Source organism: Sapajus apella, unplaced genomic scaffold (assembly GCF_009761245.1).
Source record: "Sapajus apella isolate SASKATOON/1434 unplaced genomic scaffold, GSC_monkey_1.0 scaffold16, whole genome shotgun sequence".
NCBI classification, from domain to species: domain Eukaryota; kingdom Metazoa; phylum Chordata; class Mammalia; order Primates; family Cebidae; genus Sapajus; species Sapajus apella.
In genome coordinates, this window is record NW_022436956.1 from 27,371,980 (window position 1) to 27,391,686 (window position 19,707).

At 37.6% G+C, this 19,707-nt stretch overlaps 1 protein-coding gene across 1 annotated transcript in view; it reads right to left on the reverse strand.

The window, feature by feature from the left end:
- Nucleotides 1-19,707, reverse strand: part of ELMOD1 (ELMO domain containing 1) — a 74,246-nt gene that overhangs the window by 28,019 nt on the left and 26,520 nt on the right. The window contains exons 3-6 of the mRNA XM_032285690.1: nucleotides 8,114-8,259; nucleotides 7,949-7,977; nucleotides 7,013-7,110; nucleotides 2,595-2,724 (exon numbers count right to left, since the gene is read on the reverse strand). Of these exons, the coding sequence (XP_032141581.1) occupies nucleotides 2,595-2,724; nucleotides 7,013-7,110; nucleotides 7,949-7,977; nucleotides 8,114-8,259 (403 nt within the window). The remainder of the gene's footprint in view (nucleotides 1-2,594; nucleotides 2,725-7,012; nucleotides 7,111-7,948; nucleotides 7,978-8,113; nucleotides 8,260-19,707) is intronic.

Genomic DNA, 19,707 nt, shown 5'->3' on the forward strand with positions numbered 1-19,707 from the left:
TCATCACAAGGCTACTGTGATAATCAAATAAAACAATGCCAGAAAACACTGACTTTAACAATTGGCACATACTAAACACTCAACTAATGTTTTATTATTTCTTATTTTATTATCATACTTGAAATCTGAACAAACTGAAGAAAAAAACAAAGATCCCACTCCTAAGTTTGCTTGGGGAGCTAGTGAGGATTTCAAAATTCAGTGAGTAAGGATTTAAAAAAACGAACTGGCTTCTGCAGTGAGAATAATGGGTAACAGGGGGAACAGCATGAACAAATTCCTGAGCATATGGTATGGCATGGCTTATTCTGGGTCATGGTGAGTGGCAGAAGATGGCAGAAATGTGATGGTGATACAGGAGCTGCAGCTTCAAGAAATACATTGGAAAGCCTTCAAAATGCCATGCTAAGATGCGTGGGCTTTCTACTATAGGACATAGCCTGGAGTTTTGAGTCTAGGGAATAACAATGAATATATCTGTGTTTTGAAAAAAAAAAATCCCTCCAACAGTATTTTAGATGATGGGAGGGAAAAATCTAATGGTTACTGGAATAATTAAAAGGCAATTGGATGGCTAAAATAAGGCATTGGGCATGGAAAACATTTCAAAGATACCTCAGGGTGCTGTATGGATAAGATTGAGTTTTTTTTTTTTTTTTTTTTCGAGACAGAGTCTTGCTTTGTCGCCCAGGTTGGAGTGCAGTGGTGCGATCTGGACTCATTGCAACCTCCGTTTCCAGGTTCAAGCAATTCTCCTGCCTCAGCCTCTCAAGTACCTGGGATTACAGGCATCTGCCAATACATCCAGCTAATTTTTGTATTTTTAGTAGAGACAGGGTTTCACCATGTTGGCCAGCTGGTCTCCAACTCCTGACCTCAAGTGATCCACCTGCCTCGGCCTCCCAAAGTGCTGGGATTACAGGCATAAGCCACCACGCCCGGCCAGATTTGGTGATTTTTAAAGATATAGAATATGCCCAGTTGGATTGTAATTCACTTGAGGGCAGAAATGATGCCTTTTCCCAAAGTGCCTGATGCAGTAATGAAGAGCCCTGACTTTATAATTTACTAGATATGTGAATAGGAACCTAAGCTAAAATGCTTATAGTTTTCTCATCTCTAAAACAGAGATAACCATCATTTCCTTGCCTACTTCCGTATAGCTGACAGTTAAAATGATAACACATAATCTAATCATAACCACAGATAAAAATCATATATAAGTTCCTGAGATGTAGCTAATGAACTATAATAATTCATGCATTCATTCATATTTGTTGAAAACCTACTATGTGCCATCACACATATGATGGATCAGCTAAAGATATGCCTAGCAGGCATCTGGATGTCACTGCTTCTGAGGGAATCTCAGCTATTCTAATGAATTGTTCAGGCTCTTGTGGCTATCTGTTAATTATAACACCTCTTTTCTCTCTCACCTTTTATTTCCTATGTTTGGGTCATTGTGTTGAACTACCTCCATCAGAAAAGGGTCAGGAAAAAAAAAAGGCAATACAAAGAGATAAAATTCAGCCACTAGATTAGTTAAATTTAAGCAGGGAGAAAAGAAAGAAAAAAACTCTTGCCAAGAATGAGGCATCTTTAATTTTTAATGATTCACATCAGATCCAGCACTAATTAACAGAGACAAATGAGTCATCTGCTTAAGTACTTACATACACAAAAACATACACTCCTTCACACAAAACCACAACAGGATACATTTTTAAAATTACATCTTCTGTTGACATTTTTCAATAAAATAAAGGAAGCTAAACAAATGTTTTCTTACAATTTTGTTACTGCCTTTTGAATTCTAGGAAAAGGTAAGGAAGTACCCTAAAGCACCCTAATCCTAAAAAAGCATCTATTTTCAGAAATGAATTTATAAAACATTTCTGATAAGTATATAGTTCTAAAGGTTTGTCTTAATTATTTTGGAGTGTTAATTTCTTTAGCCCCAAACTCAGTGTTTTGAGGGAAAGTTTTACTGATGTTTCTTAATATACCATTAGATCCCGTAAGATTTTTAAGGTTTTGTTTTGACAGCCACGAGTATTCAAAACTCCACATTATTTCTCCAGCAGTTCTAGTGTGCCAAATATAAACCTTTACCTCTTCTAACTCTCTAAGTTACATGAATAAATAATCAGAATTAAGATCTTGGGTAATTTCCCAAGAGGCTCATTGCTGAAGCAGAAACCAACTTTATCTTCTCTGATGAGTATTAAAAGTCATAAATGGAAATCCCAAGTCACTCTTTGACAAATGCTATTTCTCCTGCTGGCTTTCAACACATATTAAACAATCTAAACTTCAGCCAAATGTGAGAGCCCACAGAAATCACCTCTGATGCCTTCTCGAATTACAAAAGAAAATTGGCTTTGAACTTAACTTCTCACAGGAATTTTCTGATGAAAAATTTACTTCCAACACCTGTGGCAGCAAGAAAACTTGACCTTACCAACCAGTTAGGTGCCCTTATCTGATCCATCTTTGTACCCCTAATGTCCAAAGCAGTGCCTAGCACATGCAGGTGCCTGGCAGATGTCAGCTGACTTAAGTGAAGAATTGAAATTTGTTCAAGCACTAACCTTCAAAAGCATTTCTTCATGTTGGGGATTATCAGAATCATATGGCTCTCTACGCAGTTTTTCAACATCTGCAATAAGGTTTCTGTACCCAACGATTTGCAGAAGGCAAGCCTGAAGAGAGATTCCCAGCCTAGGGTGTTAAAAACAGAAGAGACACACATGAGGAAGAACAGAGCATTCACTTTTGGCATTTGTTCACTTGATGTATGCATGATAGAACTTTTCTATTAATATTCAGGAAATTGCTCAAATATGATGTTTAATAGAAGCACAATTCTTATTAAATCTCCATACAGACAACTGTAGAACCTAGCTAAAATTTGCCTCAAAGTCTGACTTTTTCTAAAGCAAAATTGCAATGGTATGGCTTAAGAAATAAGTGATTTCTGAGGCCAAGATGGGAGGATTGCTTGAAGCCAGGAGTTCAAAACCAGCCTGGGCAACAAAGCAAGATCCTATCTCTACCAAAACGAAACAAAAACCCACAAGAGATTTATTTATGCAGGTTACTTGAAAATATAAGTAATAATGGGTTCTTAGGGATTATATAGCACCCTCCTACGTGGGGATATCAGAATCACTAGATGTGTAGAAGAGAATGAGGGTGAGAACAACGAAAAAGCCCTTAGGGGCTTCAAGACAAAGAAAAAAAATCAAAACAAAATGAAATGAAAACATAACAATACCACCACCACCTCCGCTTGAGAGTATCCTCCTCACAGGAGACAGTGCTAAGAGGGAAGTTACAACTTTACAAGATGTTCTATTACTTTCTGACCCCTGTAGTTGTCTGAACACTTTTTCTTATGCTGAAACAAAATCTGCTTTCAAATCCTGTTCTCTGAGCAAATTTATTTCCACCTTTCCCCTGCCATGACTATTTAAGATAGTGATTCTTCTAATCCCCAGGGAAAAAATAACTCTTATTTCTTCAATTCCCTCTCATGAGACATGATTTTCAGATGTTTTATTTTATTTATGTTTTATTTTTTGAGACAAAGTCTCACTCTGTTGCCCAGGCTAGAGTGCAGTGGTACAATCTTTGCCCACTGCAACCTCTGCCTCCCAGGTTCAAGTGATTCTCCTGCCTCAGCCTCCCGAGTAGCTGGGATTTCAGGTGCCCGCCACCACATCGGCTAATTTTTATATTTTTAGTAGAGACAGCGTTTTGCTATGTGTGGCCAGGCTGTTCTCGAACTCGTGACTTCAGGTGATCGGCCTGCCTCTGCCTCTCAAAGTGCTGGGATTACAGGCGTGAGCCACCGTGCCTGGCCAGTTTTCAGATGTTTTATGATCTTTCTCAGTTCTCTCTAAAGGTACACGATTTGAATAATGGTACCTTTAAAGCATATCACCAGAACAGAAAACAATCTGGCAACTGTAACACACAGAGGATCATTACTTTCTGTGATCAGAATGTTGTCTTCTCCTTCTACAGCCTCTAATGTGAGGTAGAATCTAAAGGTCTAAAGGTAGTACTTCATGTTTACTTATTCCTGCTAAATTCTTTGGAGTCATGTATTTTCTGTGACTCAAAAATCGTTGAACCTTGGCAATTGCATCTGATACTCTCCAATCTAGTCTTTTGCCTTGTTCACTCATGGACTTTGAACATGTTTGCTTGGTGTGGCTGTAGTCATTATAATAACAGTACATCATCATCTTTTTTTTTGAGGGTTAAATGACATGCACAGATGTTAAATCTCAAGTTGAGGGCAACAGAACTTAGAACTGTGTACCTGCTCTAAACATACAGGACAGTCAGACAGCCTAGGAATATTGAACTTTAAAAAAGTCATATTCAATGAATGGCTTTCGTCATTACTTGTTACCATAGCACCAAACAACTAAGTTAGATATTAAAATTTAGGAAAGGTATTAACATTTAGGACACCATAGCACTGGTCACCCAGAAAGTCGATGTAGGATGGAGAATACAGCTAATTTTGAGGGAAACAAGAGAATGGAAGGAATAAAAGAGGCAGGAACAAGAAAAGTCAATTAAATTTTCTCTGGCCGGGTGTGGTAGCTCATGCCTGTAATCCCAGCACTTTGGGAGCCTGAGGTGGGCGGATCATGAGGTCAGGGGTTTGAGACCAGCCTAGCCTATGTGTTGAAATCCCGTCTCTACTAAAAATACAAAAAATTAGCCGGGTGTTGTGGTATATGCCTGTAGTCCTAGCTACTTGGGAGGCTGAGACAGGAGAATTGCTTGAACCTGGGAGGTGGGGGTTGCAGTGGGCCTAGACTGCACCGTTGCACTCCAACCTGGGTGACAGAGCAAGACTCCGTCTCAAAATAATAACAATAATAATAGCAATAATAATTTTTAAATAAATGAATTTTCTCTGTAGTAATTTTTAGTGCCACCATAAACAGCACTTTAAAAATGTAATTAAAACAAAGTGAGGTTAATAGTAGTAACAGTTTGGTAAGTTATAAAGTGTTTCCCCCATATCTAAGCTATTTCTTTGTTTTCTCAGAAAAGTATTTAATTTTTTTTATAGCAGATCTTATCAATGTCACTCTGGAAAAAAAAGGCACCAGAATCCACATGGAGATTTTTAAAAAATACTACAGGTTGAGTATTCCTTATCTGACATGCTTGAGACCAGAAGTGTTTCAGATTTTGGAATATTTGCATATACATAACGAGATATCTTGGGGATGAGACATAAGTCTAAACATGAAGTTTATTTATGTTTCATATGCACCTTATACACATAGCTTGAAGGTAATTTTATACAACATTTTTAATAACAGACGCAATCGGCTGGGCGCAGTGGCTCACAGCTGTAATCCCAGCACTTAGGAAGCTGAGGCGGGTGGACCATGAGGTCAGGAGATTGAGACCATTCTGGCTAACACACTGAAACCTTGTCTCTACTAAAAATACACACAAAAAATTAGCTGGGCATGGTGGTATGTGCCTGTGGTCCCAGCTACTCGGAAGGCCGAGGTAGGAGAATCCCTTGAATCCAGGAGGCAGAAGTTGCAAAGAGCTGAGATCATACCACTGTACTTCAGCCTGGGTGACAGAGTGAGACTCCTTCTCAAAAAAATCAAATTAAATTAAATTAAAAATAATAGATACAATCTGTCACATGAGGTGAAGTGTGGAATCTTCCACTTGTGGCATCATGTCAATGCCCAAAACTTTCAGATTAGGGATCCTTATCCTGAACCTAACAGGGTCTTTTTATAAAAGTGAGATCAAAAGAATGGAGGGCAAAGAAATGCTCTTGAATGCAGCTTATATAACTTTGATGGAACAAACATAGAAAAGATTTGCTATTAAATTTAATCCAATCTCTAAATATGATTATAGGACTCATATATCCCTCTTGCCTGGTTTTAGTCTTAAATTTTTCGTTCAATCTAACTTATAATGAATTGCCTTCTTATCACCTTCCCAGAGGAATAAAATATATGTTAGGTTTCAAAAAGACATTTACTACATAAGTAAATCAACCTTTGGTAGCTAAACAGGCAAAAGGCAGCTAATGAGCTGAAGTGGCCGCCGAAGAACACCTCGGAGACCAGGTGAAACGAAGTTTTTGTGCCGAGCCCCTGGATAGCTAGTATCTAAAATCCTTCCAAGAGATAGACCTATGCAAGTGTGCTCTGAAATTTCCTTCAATTATAGTTCCTGCCTTTGGTAATTATTAATAAAAGTCTCTCTCAAAGGTAGCATCTGAAGTTCTCAGACACGAACATCTAAAAGACAGTTTGATAGTTACCAACCTAAAACCATCTCTAAATATATCTGCATTTGGAATTTATTCTACCCAGCGTCCTTAGTGCAAAATTTTACTGAAAAATTGCTGTACCCAGTGGAAAATATAAAGCTAATTTTAAACGTCACGAACATTGCCAAATGCATTTTAATACTTCCAAGATGAGAGGAATAAATTATGAAGTTCTAAAGTCTTCATATAAAAACTATTTCTCCCTCCCACACATGCCTGTCTTCTTGACAAGCAGGTAGAAACTGTCTCCAAGATCCTCAGCCTGTCATAAAGTAATATTCATGAAGGAAGTGAGGGACTATTCTAGATGGAACAGAATCAGCTTAAGCACATTTACCACTTGAACATTTACTGTTAATGTAAAACATAGGCACCAGATAGAGTGACTGTGGGTGAATGGGCTCATCTTCCTCTATTGGGGCACCCATCACATTTCTTACATTCTTTGCATCTCAGAAGCATAAACCACAAAGGAAGTACAAAGTTGTTGCCATTTACAAATATGACAAAGGTACTTTTTTTCTTTATTTTTCATCTGAAAGTCAAAACATGGCAGATGATTATTTTAGGGAGAGAGGGAGGGAAAAAAAGAGAGGAGACAGAGAAACACTAAATATGTGGCCCTGTGACTTGTGTTCTGTATTTCTGACATAAGAAACATATTCTTACTGTGGATTTACGTCAGGATTAATTTTTTTCAGTTCCATGATATCTTCTATAGTTTTTTCAATAGCGTCAGGGTGAACACTCACAGAAGTCTGCAACAACTGGAAAACATGTTTAAATCAGTTTTCTTTTCATTAACACCAGAGACTTTATCAGTATCTACTGGGATAGAAGCTTCAAGTATTTGCTTAAGCTTCTATATGAAGATTTAAGTTAAAAGCAAAAATTGATTTAGTGTACTTAAATTCTAATAAATTTGATGTTTTCATGATGGGGATAGTGCAATTTTCCTGATTAAGCAGGAAAAAAAATACAATTTTTTTTGTTTCTTTTCTTAGCATTTTCCTGTTTCAATCCACCTGTATTGAAATGTAATATTTTCATTTCCTCTCCCAACATAGCTTCTATTGTTAATGGGCATTGTGTTTATGACTAAAGAGTGAGGTACATGAGGGAGATGGTTGTCAGGATGTCAAAATTAATAAGACAAACTTGTCAAGAATCTTGAAAAAGAAAACAGGTTTCCTCTCTTCTGTGGATGCTCCACAGTGTGCTATAAAAGGGGGTGTAGTGGCTTCTTTGATGTTATTGAAAAATCTTGAGTATAATGTTAAATGATTTGGATATTGAGGAAACAGTAGGGTGTTAAGGCTGCTTCTATGTTCAAGTAATATTTATTTTATGATTTGGGAAAAGGTATAAGAAAGAGTTCATTTGACAATGAAGTAATAAGTACTTCACAAACCTGCCTAGAAATTCACATATAGTGGCTGTTCTCATGTAAATAGTACAGTGGTTTGTAATGGGCATATGAGTCTTTCTTCTCAGTTGGCAGTAGTTTTTCTAACCAATGGTATATTTTGGTTTCTTAGAATTTTTACCTCTTATGAGAGAGGTAAGCCTCCAAGTGAAAAGCTGCTGAAAAATGATTTTACTTACCTTACTTTTAGAATCCCTCAGTGATGTTTCTGTGAAAGCAGTAACAAAAACAGTCATTCAAAGATTATCCTTTACACATGGTTTAGAATTACTATACCGAAAGACAACATCATATCCTCCATCCTACCAACTCTACCTTTTGCTTACTGCTTTGCTCAGGCTTACCGATTTTCATGGTTCTAGAAGCTCCCGGCTTGGTATTGTAACAGATCCGTTGTAGTTCACATCTTCCAGTTAGCTTCCGCATTACAAATTTCAGGCAGCGCCACAGAAATTTACAGTAAAAATACAGGCATATCTGGATCAACATTCTGTGAAAAACAAAAGACAGCACCCTTCCAACAGAACTCTGGAAGAGAAGAGAAAGCGGCCACCACCAGCAAGAAAAGAAGCCCAGGAAAAGATCAGGGGTTAGAAAAATCACTTGATACTTAGCATATGTTCCTAGTCCCATGTTACTTTATTTGCAGTAGCTACATTTACTATGACTGTAAGAAACTCCAGAATTTTCTATTCTAATAAATTTGATATCCCAACAAACTGAGGATAAAGCATTAGAATCTTTTCTTTCCCCTCCTTTGCCTAAAAACATCTTGGAAATAGATGAGTACCTTGAAAACAGAATCCTTTGAAACTGCTTGTGTTTTAGGAGTCGCCCTCCCTTTGACGTGGGGGAAGAACACGCTCTCCTCTATTGCCTCCATGAACAGCTTCTCAGCTTGCGCCTGTCCATCTCCAGCCCCTCCCTAGTGTCCTCCTCACCCTCTACCAAATCCATTATTTGATTCCTTGCCTTGCTCCCATTCTTTCCTCTCTCCCTCTGCTTTCCCTTAGGCACTGCAGCCCTCCTTGAGGACTTGGCTGTGGCCACCTGCCTTTTCTGCTGACCTATCCTAACATTCCCTGGCCTTGTCAGAGCCCTCCTCATCAATTCATTGAGCAAGCACCACTGACCTTTGATTTTCCTAGAGGTGACCACCTTCTCTGATTAAAACGTTTCAAGCACTCCTCTTGAGAGGTTTGTTCCCGGCTCTTGCTAAAGAAAGTTTTCTTTACTGCACATCCTACCTCACTCCAACAATAGCTCAACAAATGATGAACTATATTGCTATCGGTCATGTGCTTATTCACACATCTCTAGCCCATGTAAATCCATCTTTTATGCTCACTTTTAATTTTAAAAATGTGAGTGCCTACTATTTCATAGTACTGTTCAGAATTTTAAAATGACTCAAGCTTTAGTGGTAAAGAGGACTTATTCTTATATATTCAACCCATCTTCTCTTTATACTGTACATTCCCAAGAGGCAGAATTATTTATATCACTTCTTTTTGGTATCATTTGGAAAATATTTTTCTTTAGCCTCAAAAGTTCACTATTTCCTTCCAGTTCTAAAATAAGGTGATGCATGGTCGTTCAGATATACAGGAGTAATTAACTAATAGCCTCAACAATGTGATCCCGCCCTGAAAAAGAACCAAAACCTTGGCGTGTTTCTTTCCTCAAATTGCTCTGGTTCCTAATATCTTCAACAGCCTTGTGTTAAAAATAAAAATTCAAACAGTCTGATTTACACAAAGGCATGGGGTCTATATCTCATAAATGTAAAGGAAATGGAAAGAAACAGAACAAAGCAACCAAGCTGCTACATTGAGATAACAGAATAGGATCCTTTGCAGGCAACAAGATTATGTCCTAGAACATCTAATAAAGTGAAAATGTCCACGATATGTTTATCAAATAGAAAAAAGTTAAAAAGAAATATGTATGGGATGATCTGCTTTTCCTTTAAAAAGTAAAACAAAAATTTTAGTAGTAATGTGTAAAGCAGGATACATAACAAAAATGTCAACAATGGTATTGATGGGTAATAAAATTATCAGTAATTTTTATTTTCTAAGTATTTTTTGTAATAAATGTGTATTATTTTATTTAAAAAATAAAAATTATAACAAAAATTATGATGTATAAAATGATCACCAAAAGCCATTACAAAAGTGCATATAAAATTTCCATGTATAGTCAGCACAAAGTTAATCAGATTCTGCCAAAAGACAAAAAAGGATGTACTATATTGTAAAATGTAACATTCAACTGTTCTAGTCAAATATACTCTAAGATCTGTTAGGTTATAGTTTAACATCTTCAAAAAAAAAAAAAAAGAAAACTACCCCAGAAAACAACAACACTAACAAAACCCAAAATAACCCTAAATATATATGTATATTTACATATGAATATATATGTATGCTTATTGATATATAAATATACTTATGCTTATTTACATATATTTATATATGTAAATACATATATATTTAGGGTATAACCCTAAAAATAAATTTAGTGGGGTAGTTTAATTAGATAAGTGAGAAGATTTATGAAACCTCAGCTTGCTCTCTTGGAAAATGTTTTTCATTTTCGAACTACTGGAAAGCTATGCCAAAAAAAAAAACCAGAAAAGATTGAGCAATATCTTGTTAACTGGTCCCCAGCCAAATGGTAATGATATTAATTACTGGGATATATATATATATATAAACATATTAATATATACTATTAATTACTAAGTCAAAGATAAAAACTTTCCATAATATCTGTTCCATGTGCAATTTTCAGGAAGTCCACCCCATCTGTGGGCTTACACCTCAAATGAGGCCACCTTTTAAGTCTGGGTGGTAGAACTCTAGCACAAGTGAAACCATGTGATAATCCAGTTCTGTTTGTACTAAATCTTCCTAGAGAAGAGGACCATTATGATTGTTCATGGAGTGTCTTTATACTCTTCCTATTTAGGTTCCAAGGCATCAAGTATAGCTTAAATTAAGCTACAAAAATTTTCCCCATGACCTCTGTATCAGGTCTACACAAAGAGGAGGCTTGAGACCTAGAAGAGTCATCCTAAGTGGCAGGAAATGTCCATATATAGAGTTACCCACAGCCCAACTGTAATTTCTCCCACTGGCCTCCCTGTATATGAGAAAAATGGCTGTGTTACTGTTTTGCGTCAAGACAGTCTGACATCAAAAGGAAGAAAAGACATCACATTCTGTTTGCTTTTATCTTTTTAAAAAAACTCCCTTGATGATGTTCACACTGTCAAAGACATGAAACCCAGTAGAAATCCACAGTGGGGGTTAGGGGTGAAGCATCATTTCTTAGGGTTCACCACTCTGTGAAGTAAATCACATCTCTCTCACATAATCATAAACAATTTCAATTATGCACATTTCAATTATGAAATGATAACCATACACTGCTTGTTCTTTCAGAATTCCTAGGCCAACAGAACCTGATAATGATACTTATTATCCAAGATATATTCTATTTTCTCCCCTTATTTTTCTAATGGACCAACATGCTCTCAAATATTTAATTAAAACCTCAGCTTGCTATGCTAGGTACTATATTTTCTTGCTATGCTAGTTACTATATATTTTTCATCCAGATCATCAGATCAAATTATGTTTTGATAGGTGTAATTTATTTTGTGTTTAGTTATAAACCTTGTCCCGGGAGGTCATGGTCAGAGATGGAAACACCAGGGTGATCTCTTACTTCAGAAGCAATACACAACTCACTTCCTCATAAAAGGACCAACTCTGCAAAACCTTCATATGAGCAACTTACGCTGGCTGTTCACCATCAAATATTGACTGCCAGGAGCTCACTTCTTAAATTATCGGGATCTATTTAAGTCTCTAAATTGCAAAATTTATGGAAAAAACTGCTGAGGATCAAAAGCGGAACAATAAAAATGATTAACAATTTTGAGAGAATGTTCTATTGGTTTGATTTGTTTACCCTTAAAAGGAAGCAATTAAGAAACAGATCTGTAAATGTTCTTGAGTTCATCAGTGGTTAGTTTAAGAAAGAAGGAAGGGAGGAAGGAAGGGAAGAAGGAAGGGAAGAAGAAAGGAAGGGAGGAAGGATAGATGAAAGGAAGGAAGGGAGGGAGGAAGGAAGAAAGGAGGGAAGGAGAGAGGGAGGAAGGAAGGAAGGAAGGAGGAAAGGAGGGAGGGAGGGAGGGAGGGAGGGAGGAAGAGGAAGGAAGAGAAGAAGGAAGAGAGGAAGGGAGGGAGGGAGAAAAGGTGTATCTATTTCTTATTTGAGTTTAAGGATTTTGGAATTCCTTGTACCCTTTCCTCCTTTTAATTTCGTTTGTTTTATGTCCCCCTTTTTTTTTTCTGACTGCATGCTTTGGGAGAAGACATTTCAAATGTGCCTGTGAGACAGAACCCACTTAAATTTTCTGTTGCACTAGCACGAATCTCAACCTGTTTCATACCCTCTTCACCTTCTGAACCCTCTGCTCAGGGGGATTATGGCTCTGCTCCCTTCCCTCCCAGACTGAATCAGCAAACCAATAAACTTAGTTTTAAGTGGGTAATATTTGCTTTTCTTCTTCATAACGTTACACTTAGTTTTCTTCATTCTGATGGAAGATTCCTGACTCATTACTAGAGAGATCTGTTAGATTTTCTAGGAACAACAATTAATTCCTCAAGACTAGATGTAGAAAATACTGATTACCACCTTCTCTTTCTAAACACAAGGCAGCCGTTTTTCGTTTATTTCTGTTTTTTAATCACAGCTTTTGATAGTGTTCCAAAGAGTTACTGTAGCTTCCTAAGATGAATGCCTTGCTTAAACACTGGGAGAATCTGATTCAATGATAAGAGCTACTACACATGCTCCATTTCCAATCTTTTCTGTTACTGCCTTTTATTAATATTCTGCAGAGTGATGTTTATGGCTGAGTTCACAGCAGTGTTCTTCCATAAAGCAATTATGACCACGTTTATTATTTAACATTCATTCTCTAGTTTGAACCAGAAGAGCCACCCAATGTAAATTATTCAAAACGGATCATATCTCTGCTACTAAATAAAAGTAAGCTCCTGTCTTGTGGTGCTTTGTTAGAGAAATCTATTCAGAAGGGATGGGGCCTCCAAAACAGGAGATGCACCTAAAACCATGCTGCCCCTTGCCTGTGGGGTGAGGGGGTGTGGGTACCTGTAATGCAACACTACTCCATCACCTTAAATTTGTGACTCTGACGTCTTCTTTTGGAACAATAAGAGAAAAGTGGCTTATTTTGAATAGTTTCAATGAATGTGCTAATGAAAGTTAATTCTTGCTTGAAGAAATCCTGTAATAAATAAAAAGTACACTATTGTTGATGAAAGATACATACAAAAATAATCACAGTTCTCGGTTCAAATCACAGTTTCCCAAATATAATACATTTCATCTAAGCAGCCATAAAGAAGAGCAAGCTGCTCAGTGTTCCCAGCAGTTCATTTAGTTGCTCCATTGAAGTTCCTAAGTAGGGGCACTGACAGTCAGTTGGGAATTAACTTATCAATAGGTACTTTGCCTAATAAATGGGACCATCTCTATATGAGCTTCCTACTAGGAAGGAGAGGCTGCAGAGGACTTGGTACATGAACTGGAAATGTGAAATCACACAAAGAAATCATCCATGGGTGTCTAGGAAAACAAGAGTATTTCCCTCCTTTAAAGCAAGGCAGAGGCCCCAAGATCCAATACCCAGATAGGGTGAGACCCTGTGTTTTTTTCCATTATTCTTTTTCTGAAGAGATCCCACTAACTTCTGAAAAGTAAAAATTAAGAAGATTGGTGGGTCTATATCTATCATGGATTAACGTTATTCAAAATTATATTGTTACGGCAAAAAGGACACTCTTTTTATAATACGTTCCAGGGAAACTGCATCCAAAGGCTTAGAGAGCAATAACTGATTGTGGGATAATTAAAATAAATAAATTAATAGTATACCTGTTTCCTTTCAAAGAAAAGGAGGTGCAGGTTTCTCTTAATTTTTTAACATCATTATTCAACTAAAATTTTGATGCTTAAATACACTTTATAAGATTTATTTTTCAAGACAGGGTCTTACTCTGCTGCCTAGGCTGAAGCAGCCTTGCCATTTCTGGGCTCAGGTGGTCCTCCTACCTCAGCCCCCCGAGTAGCTGGGACTACAGATGCACACCACCATGCTCAGCTAACATTTTAGTATCTATAAAGAGGCGGTCCTGCCATGTTGCCCAAGCTGGTTTTGAACTCATGGGCTCAAGCAATCTGCCTGCCTCAGCCTCCTCAAGTCCTGGGATTATAGGCATGAGCCACTGGGCCTGGCTACAAGATTTTTTTTAAATCAGATTATTTTTTACTCTTTGAATACTACTTTTATTGACTTATTTAGAAGAGGAAGCAGTGAACACATTATAACACACTATACTTTGACATTTTAAAAGTATTTAAATGCAACGTCAAATATAAACTTTTGTTGGTAAATATTTTTAAGGAGACCCAAAATAAGGAAATGTATAAATAAACGAAAGTCATTAAAGGTATTATTCATGTTCCATCATCCATTTATAGGGTTCAAAATATTCTATAGGGGATAAGAAATGGGCCTGTTATTACTATAAATTTGCTACATAACATAATTCAAAAACATTTTAAACAACCCAGTTAGAGGATATGCTCAGTATTGTGAACAAATTCATTTCTGCTAAAGACGCAGAACAGTTGAAAGAAATCTGAAATGAGTTGGGGAGAAAATGAAAAATGATAATTGAAAGGTATTTTAATTTACTTTATTTATTCCTTCATGGAACCAAATGCAAAATGAGACTAATGGTGCAGTACTGAAGAAACGAGAGTGGGAGTCATGGCAGTGGAAAAAGTGAACACGAGTCAAGAACTTATATTCACTGCAAGCCATGGGACCTCCCTGTCCACCAGGAGCTTATAGTCTAGCAAGGAAAAGGACAGGAAAAATAGAATGTTGAAAAACAGTGTGACAATTCTATAAAAGAAAAATGCCCAGGGTGTTGGAGAGGCAGAGAAGAGAGAGTACATTCCTCTGAGCCTGGACAGGAAAGCCAACTTCACCATCCCACGAGGAACAGCCAGAAGAGCCTGGAAAATCAGCATGCCTTCCTCACTTCAGAATAAAAGTGAAAATTCCAATAGGTAAATGAATAAAATTCAAACTAACATTTACTGAGTGCCCATGGCTTTTGGTTATATTGCTGATGCTCTGCAGGAAGAGCTTAACAAACAGTGAAGTGGCCAAAGAGCTGGCCTTGAAAAGCTGAGGGAAAGCCAAGGGGCAGGAGAGCTGGGATGTATGTGATGCAGCTCCCAGAGGATCTCAGACAGCAGCTTGAGGGTAACGGGCAGGCTCTGGGAAGGTCACCGACAGGAGACTGCCTAGAAAAAGATGCAGGTTAACGTATTTCAATGAGAGTATGGTCACAGCTTTTGTTTGTTTTAATGCAGGGAGCAAAACAATGTAAAATATATGTATATATATATATGAATGTATTTGTGTATGTTTATATATACATATGTGTGTCATATATATGCATGCATACATGTACAAATATACATGCATACATGCACCATAAAAAAGATAACACTACAGCTAAAAGTACCAGTCTACAGTGAGAGAGGTATTTGGATGCATAGGCCATAAACCTTCCCTTTTTCAGGACTTAACTTCTATATCTCAGAAGCTCTGTCATTGCCTCAAGCAATGCTAATCAAATTCTGGAACAACTTCGTGTTCCTGCACCTTCTGCTCTTTAAAAGCAATGGAAAGTGGGTCATACTGAATCAAAAGTTTGACTAACCTATCTGGAAGTCAGACTTGGCATCTAGTACCAATTTGCCACTATGAACCATGTGACTTTGGAGAGGTTACTTTGCTTCTCTGGGTTTCTTCTTTCTCACATGTAAGGTGAAAAGACAGGACTAGATTTCTGGCTCTAACAGAAGGCCAGATGTGTTAGAAGGAGAAAAGATTATTTTATCTGATTCTCCTTTCTCTTCGAGGTCCTCTTTAAGTCAGGGTGAAAATGTTAACATGCTCTGGGCTGCTTTATGTTGTGCTTGCAAAGGTGACCAAGAACTGCCCCTAACCTGATTTTTGCAAGTATCTTCTATCCACCCGAAACAAGGTTCACATCTAACAAACTTGGACCAGTAGTGCTTATGACACCAGTCACGCCTTCCTGGCCTTCCTCACAGCATTCCATACCTTCCATCCTTATTTTAAAATATTAAAATCCTAGTCTTTGCTTTATTTCAACATTGTCTCAATGACAGGTTTCCTGAATATTCCTTCACAAAATGTCTGTAACCTGTCACTGATCACATTTCTTTACATATCTTAGTTTTGTATGCATACGCCTTGTCTCTTACCAGGTGGTATGTTACTTTGGAACACAGACATCTCACGTTCATTTATTTTTGAGATAGAGTTTTGCTCTTGTTACCCAGGTTGGAGTGCAGTGGCATGATCTCAGCTCACTGCAACTTCTGCCTCCTGGGTTCAAGGGATTCTCCTGCCTCAGCTTCCCTAGTAGCTAGGATTACAGGCAACTGCCACCATGACTGATTAATTTTTGTATGTTAAGTAGAGACACGGTTTTGCCACGTTGGCCAGGCTGGTCTTGAACTCCTGACTTTAGGTGATCCACCCGCCTCAGCCTCCCGAAGTGGTGGGATTACAGGTGTGAACCACCATGCCCAGCTCTCACATTCATTTTTGTATCACCCACAATACCTTACAGTGGGCACACAGTACTGGAGTAATGTGATACAAACATGAGAAACAGGTTGGAAGTCAAACAGGCCTGCATTCAAATATCTGTGTGGCTTTAAGTTACTTAACTTTACTAAGCCTCCTTGTCCTCCTTTGTAAAATGGGATATTATGTCTTACTTGATTACATTTGCTATGAAGAGAGAATGAAAGTGGCATAAATACTTGCATTTTTAGCAATGAATGCATACTAAATGAATTAGTGGACCAAGATGTAAATCAAGTATGAATGACTTAAAAATCCGATCTGTGGTTATTTTTGCTAATTGTAAGCCTTTATTTATCTAATCATACTAGAAAAGTGGTTTTTTCCCTGGATTGCCTCAAAGTTTGGACATGGGATAAGTCTGCTGTATCGCTCAGTTTCTCCCACAGAGGTTTGAGATTGGCAGATATTTTCCTTTCCTCTTTTCTGCTTGAGAAAGGAAAATATGAAGTGAGATCCAAGGCCAAGAAACTGAGATTCTGAGACTGGAACAGTTGGAAGCAATGATTTATATGGGTGACTTTAAAATTTTCCCTTCTTAATTTCCAAAATTAATTATGTTCTGATAACTTTAAAAACTATAACCTCAATAGCTAAATCCGAACAAGGGAAAAGATCTTCCACACAAGACTTCAGAATTCTCTGTTATACACATCAACTGAATTAAAGTTAGCAAAATATATTACAAAAATGAAACCCTAAGCTTTTGCTCTATCTGGGACTCTAAAAAGTGCTCCTTCATTTTCTGATCATATGTAGGTATATTTTGCTATCCAATGTTTTCTTTTTTTTTTTCTTTTTGAGATGGAGTCTTGCTCTGTGGGCCAGGCTGGAGTACAGTGGTATGATAGACTCACTGCAATCTCCACCTCCTAGGTTCAAGCAATTCTCCTGCCTCAGCCTCCCAAGTAGTTGGGACTGCAGGTGCCCATCACCATGCCTGGCTAACTTTTTGTATTTTTAATAGAGATAGAGTTTCACTATGTTGACCAGGATGGTCTTGATCTCTTGACCTTGTGATCTGCCCGCCTCAGTCTCCCAAAGTGCTGGGATTACAGGCGTGAGCCACTTGCTTGGCCTCGTGTTTTCTTTTCATGCACATCATGGCTAAAGTCAGACTGGATGATCTGGGGATACGTATCCAATATTCCATTTCTAACCTCAATTTAAAATACACCTGACCGTACATAGTCTCTCATGCCTGTAATCCCAGCGCTTTGGGAGACCAAGGCAGGTGGATCTCTGAGGCCACAAGTTCAAGACCAGCCTGGCCAACATGGTGAAACCTCGTCTGTACAAAAACACAAAAATTAGCCAGGCATGATGGCTGGTGCCTGTAATCCCAGCTATTCTGGAGGCTGAGGCGAGAGAACTGCTTGAACCCACGAGATGGAGGTTGTAGTGAGCTGAGATTGCACCACTGCACTTTTGACTGGGTGACAGAGCAAGACTCCATCTCAAAAAAATAAATAAAATAAATAAAATACACCCTTTAGCCAGGTGTACTAATCATATAGCATTTATTTCTTATATTTCATATGATTTTTGACATACATTGAATATTTTCTCTATTCTTTTATGCTCTGAATATTTATATCATTAATGTATCTGATGGTAGCAATTGAGTATCATGTATCTTAAATGTGGATCAAAATCCATTTTTTTCTCACAATTTGGTTTCTCTAAGATTAACCTAATGTCTTCTGGGACTGTGCATGGAGCATTTTCTTCTAGAGTATCTCAGAAGTTGACAGATTAATCACTGCGTGGGCTTTTAAATAATGCTAATTTCTTCCCAGTGAAAGTCAGCTCCTCATTCTCCATAATATATTTGCTGAGCTCAGGAATTAACACCTGATTTATTCAGGCTTTGCTTACATAACCTTTTCTTTGGTTCAAATGAAAAGATTGCCAAAATCATTCAACATCTGTGGAAATGGACTACAGGAAATGAATCAGCTAAGGAAGGGAAATGATCGAGTTTCCTTTTATTATTTCAAAATCAGTGGTCAATGAAAATTCTCAAGTTTCTGTTTTAATGTACAATCTGTTATCCTAGCATTAGTTTCACATCATCAATGCCATATAATATTTATAAAATATACACTCCAAGCTACATGAAAATTTTTTTTATCAGAACACATAACTGATAGGGACATGTTGGTTCTGTAGCAACTCTTGGTGCTAGTCTGTGCAAAATTACAGTGGTAGATTTTCACTGTACTAGTTCTAAATCATCATATACAAATTAATGAAAAAATACACTCCACTAAACATGTTGCACCTATTCAGTTTAACAATAAAACTAACAGAACCAAAGGCTATTATTTTTCCTAAAATGACTGGTTTTGAGGCTGCTCAACACGTTTTTCTAAAACAAATGAGACATTGAGGAAGAAATTGAGTAGTGCAAGGCTTGGCAACCTCACCACCATCATCACCACTTTTTCAAAGGGAGCTCCTGACTTCTAAGCTTCATCTCACACTAAAGCTTTCTGTTAACATGATTTCACAGCTGAAAGACACCACGTTTACATCCAGGAGGTGTGCATCAATGCCAAATTTTCATGAATGTGTAGCTAGATCAGTTAATTACCATGACAACCAAGAACATATCAGGTCAAATACTTGGCTGGCAAATGCCCACATGATTTTTCAAATACTATATTTTTATACAGCTGAGATAAACAGTATTCTGTACAATAAAACAAATGCTGATGCCTGTAAAGGGTTTAACAGTAACCTCCTGAGAGGTTGTCACGATTCTAAGATCCAGTAAACTACCAGTAGCTGCATCAAAATCCAGTAAATTCCACAAAAGCTGATCTGAGTGCTCCAGAAAAAAACAATGGAACCAAAACCACTGGGGGTGGGGGTAGAATCTTAGATTACGGCCACTGAAGGAATCAAATCATTTTTTAAAAGAAGCAAGCCTACTAACTTGCTTAGAGAAAACAAGCCTGAGCAAAAGACAAGAATGTGTAACAGAGGCGGGTCACCATCCTGAGGAGAAGAAGCCTGATCTTCTGGGAAGAGTGTTGTATTTTCTCACATTCAGGACCTGACTAACTGTATTTTGCCATATTTTAATATTATACAAAACTTATCTGGGAATTCCACTAATAGACAAATGAA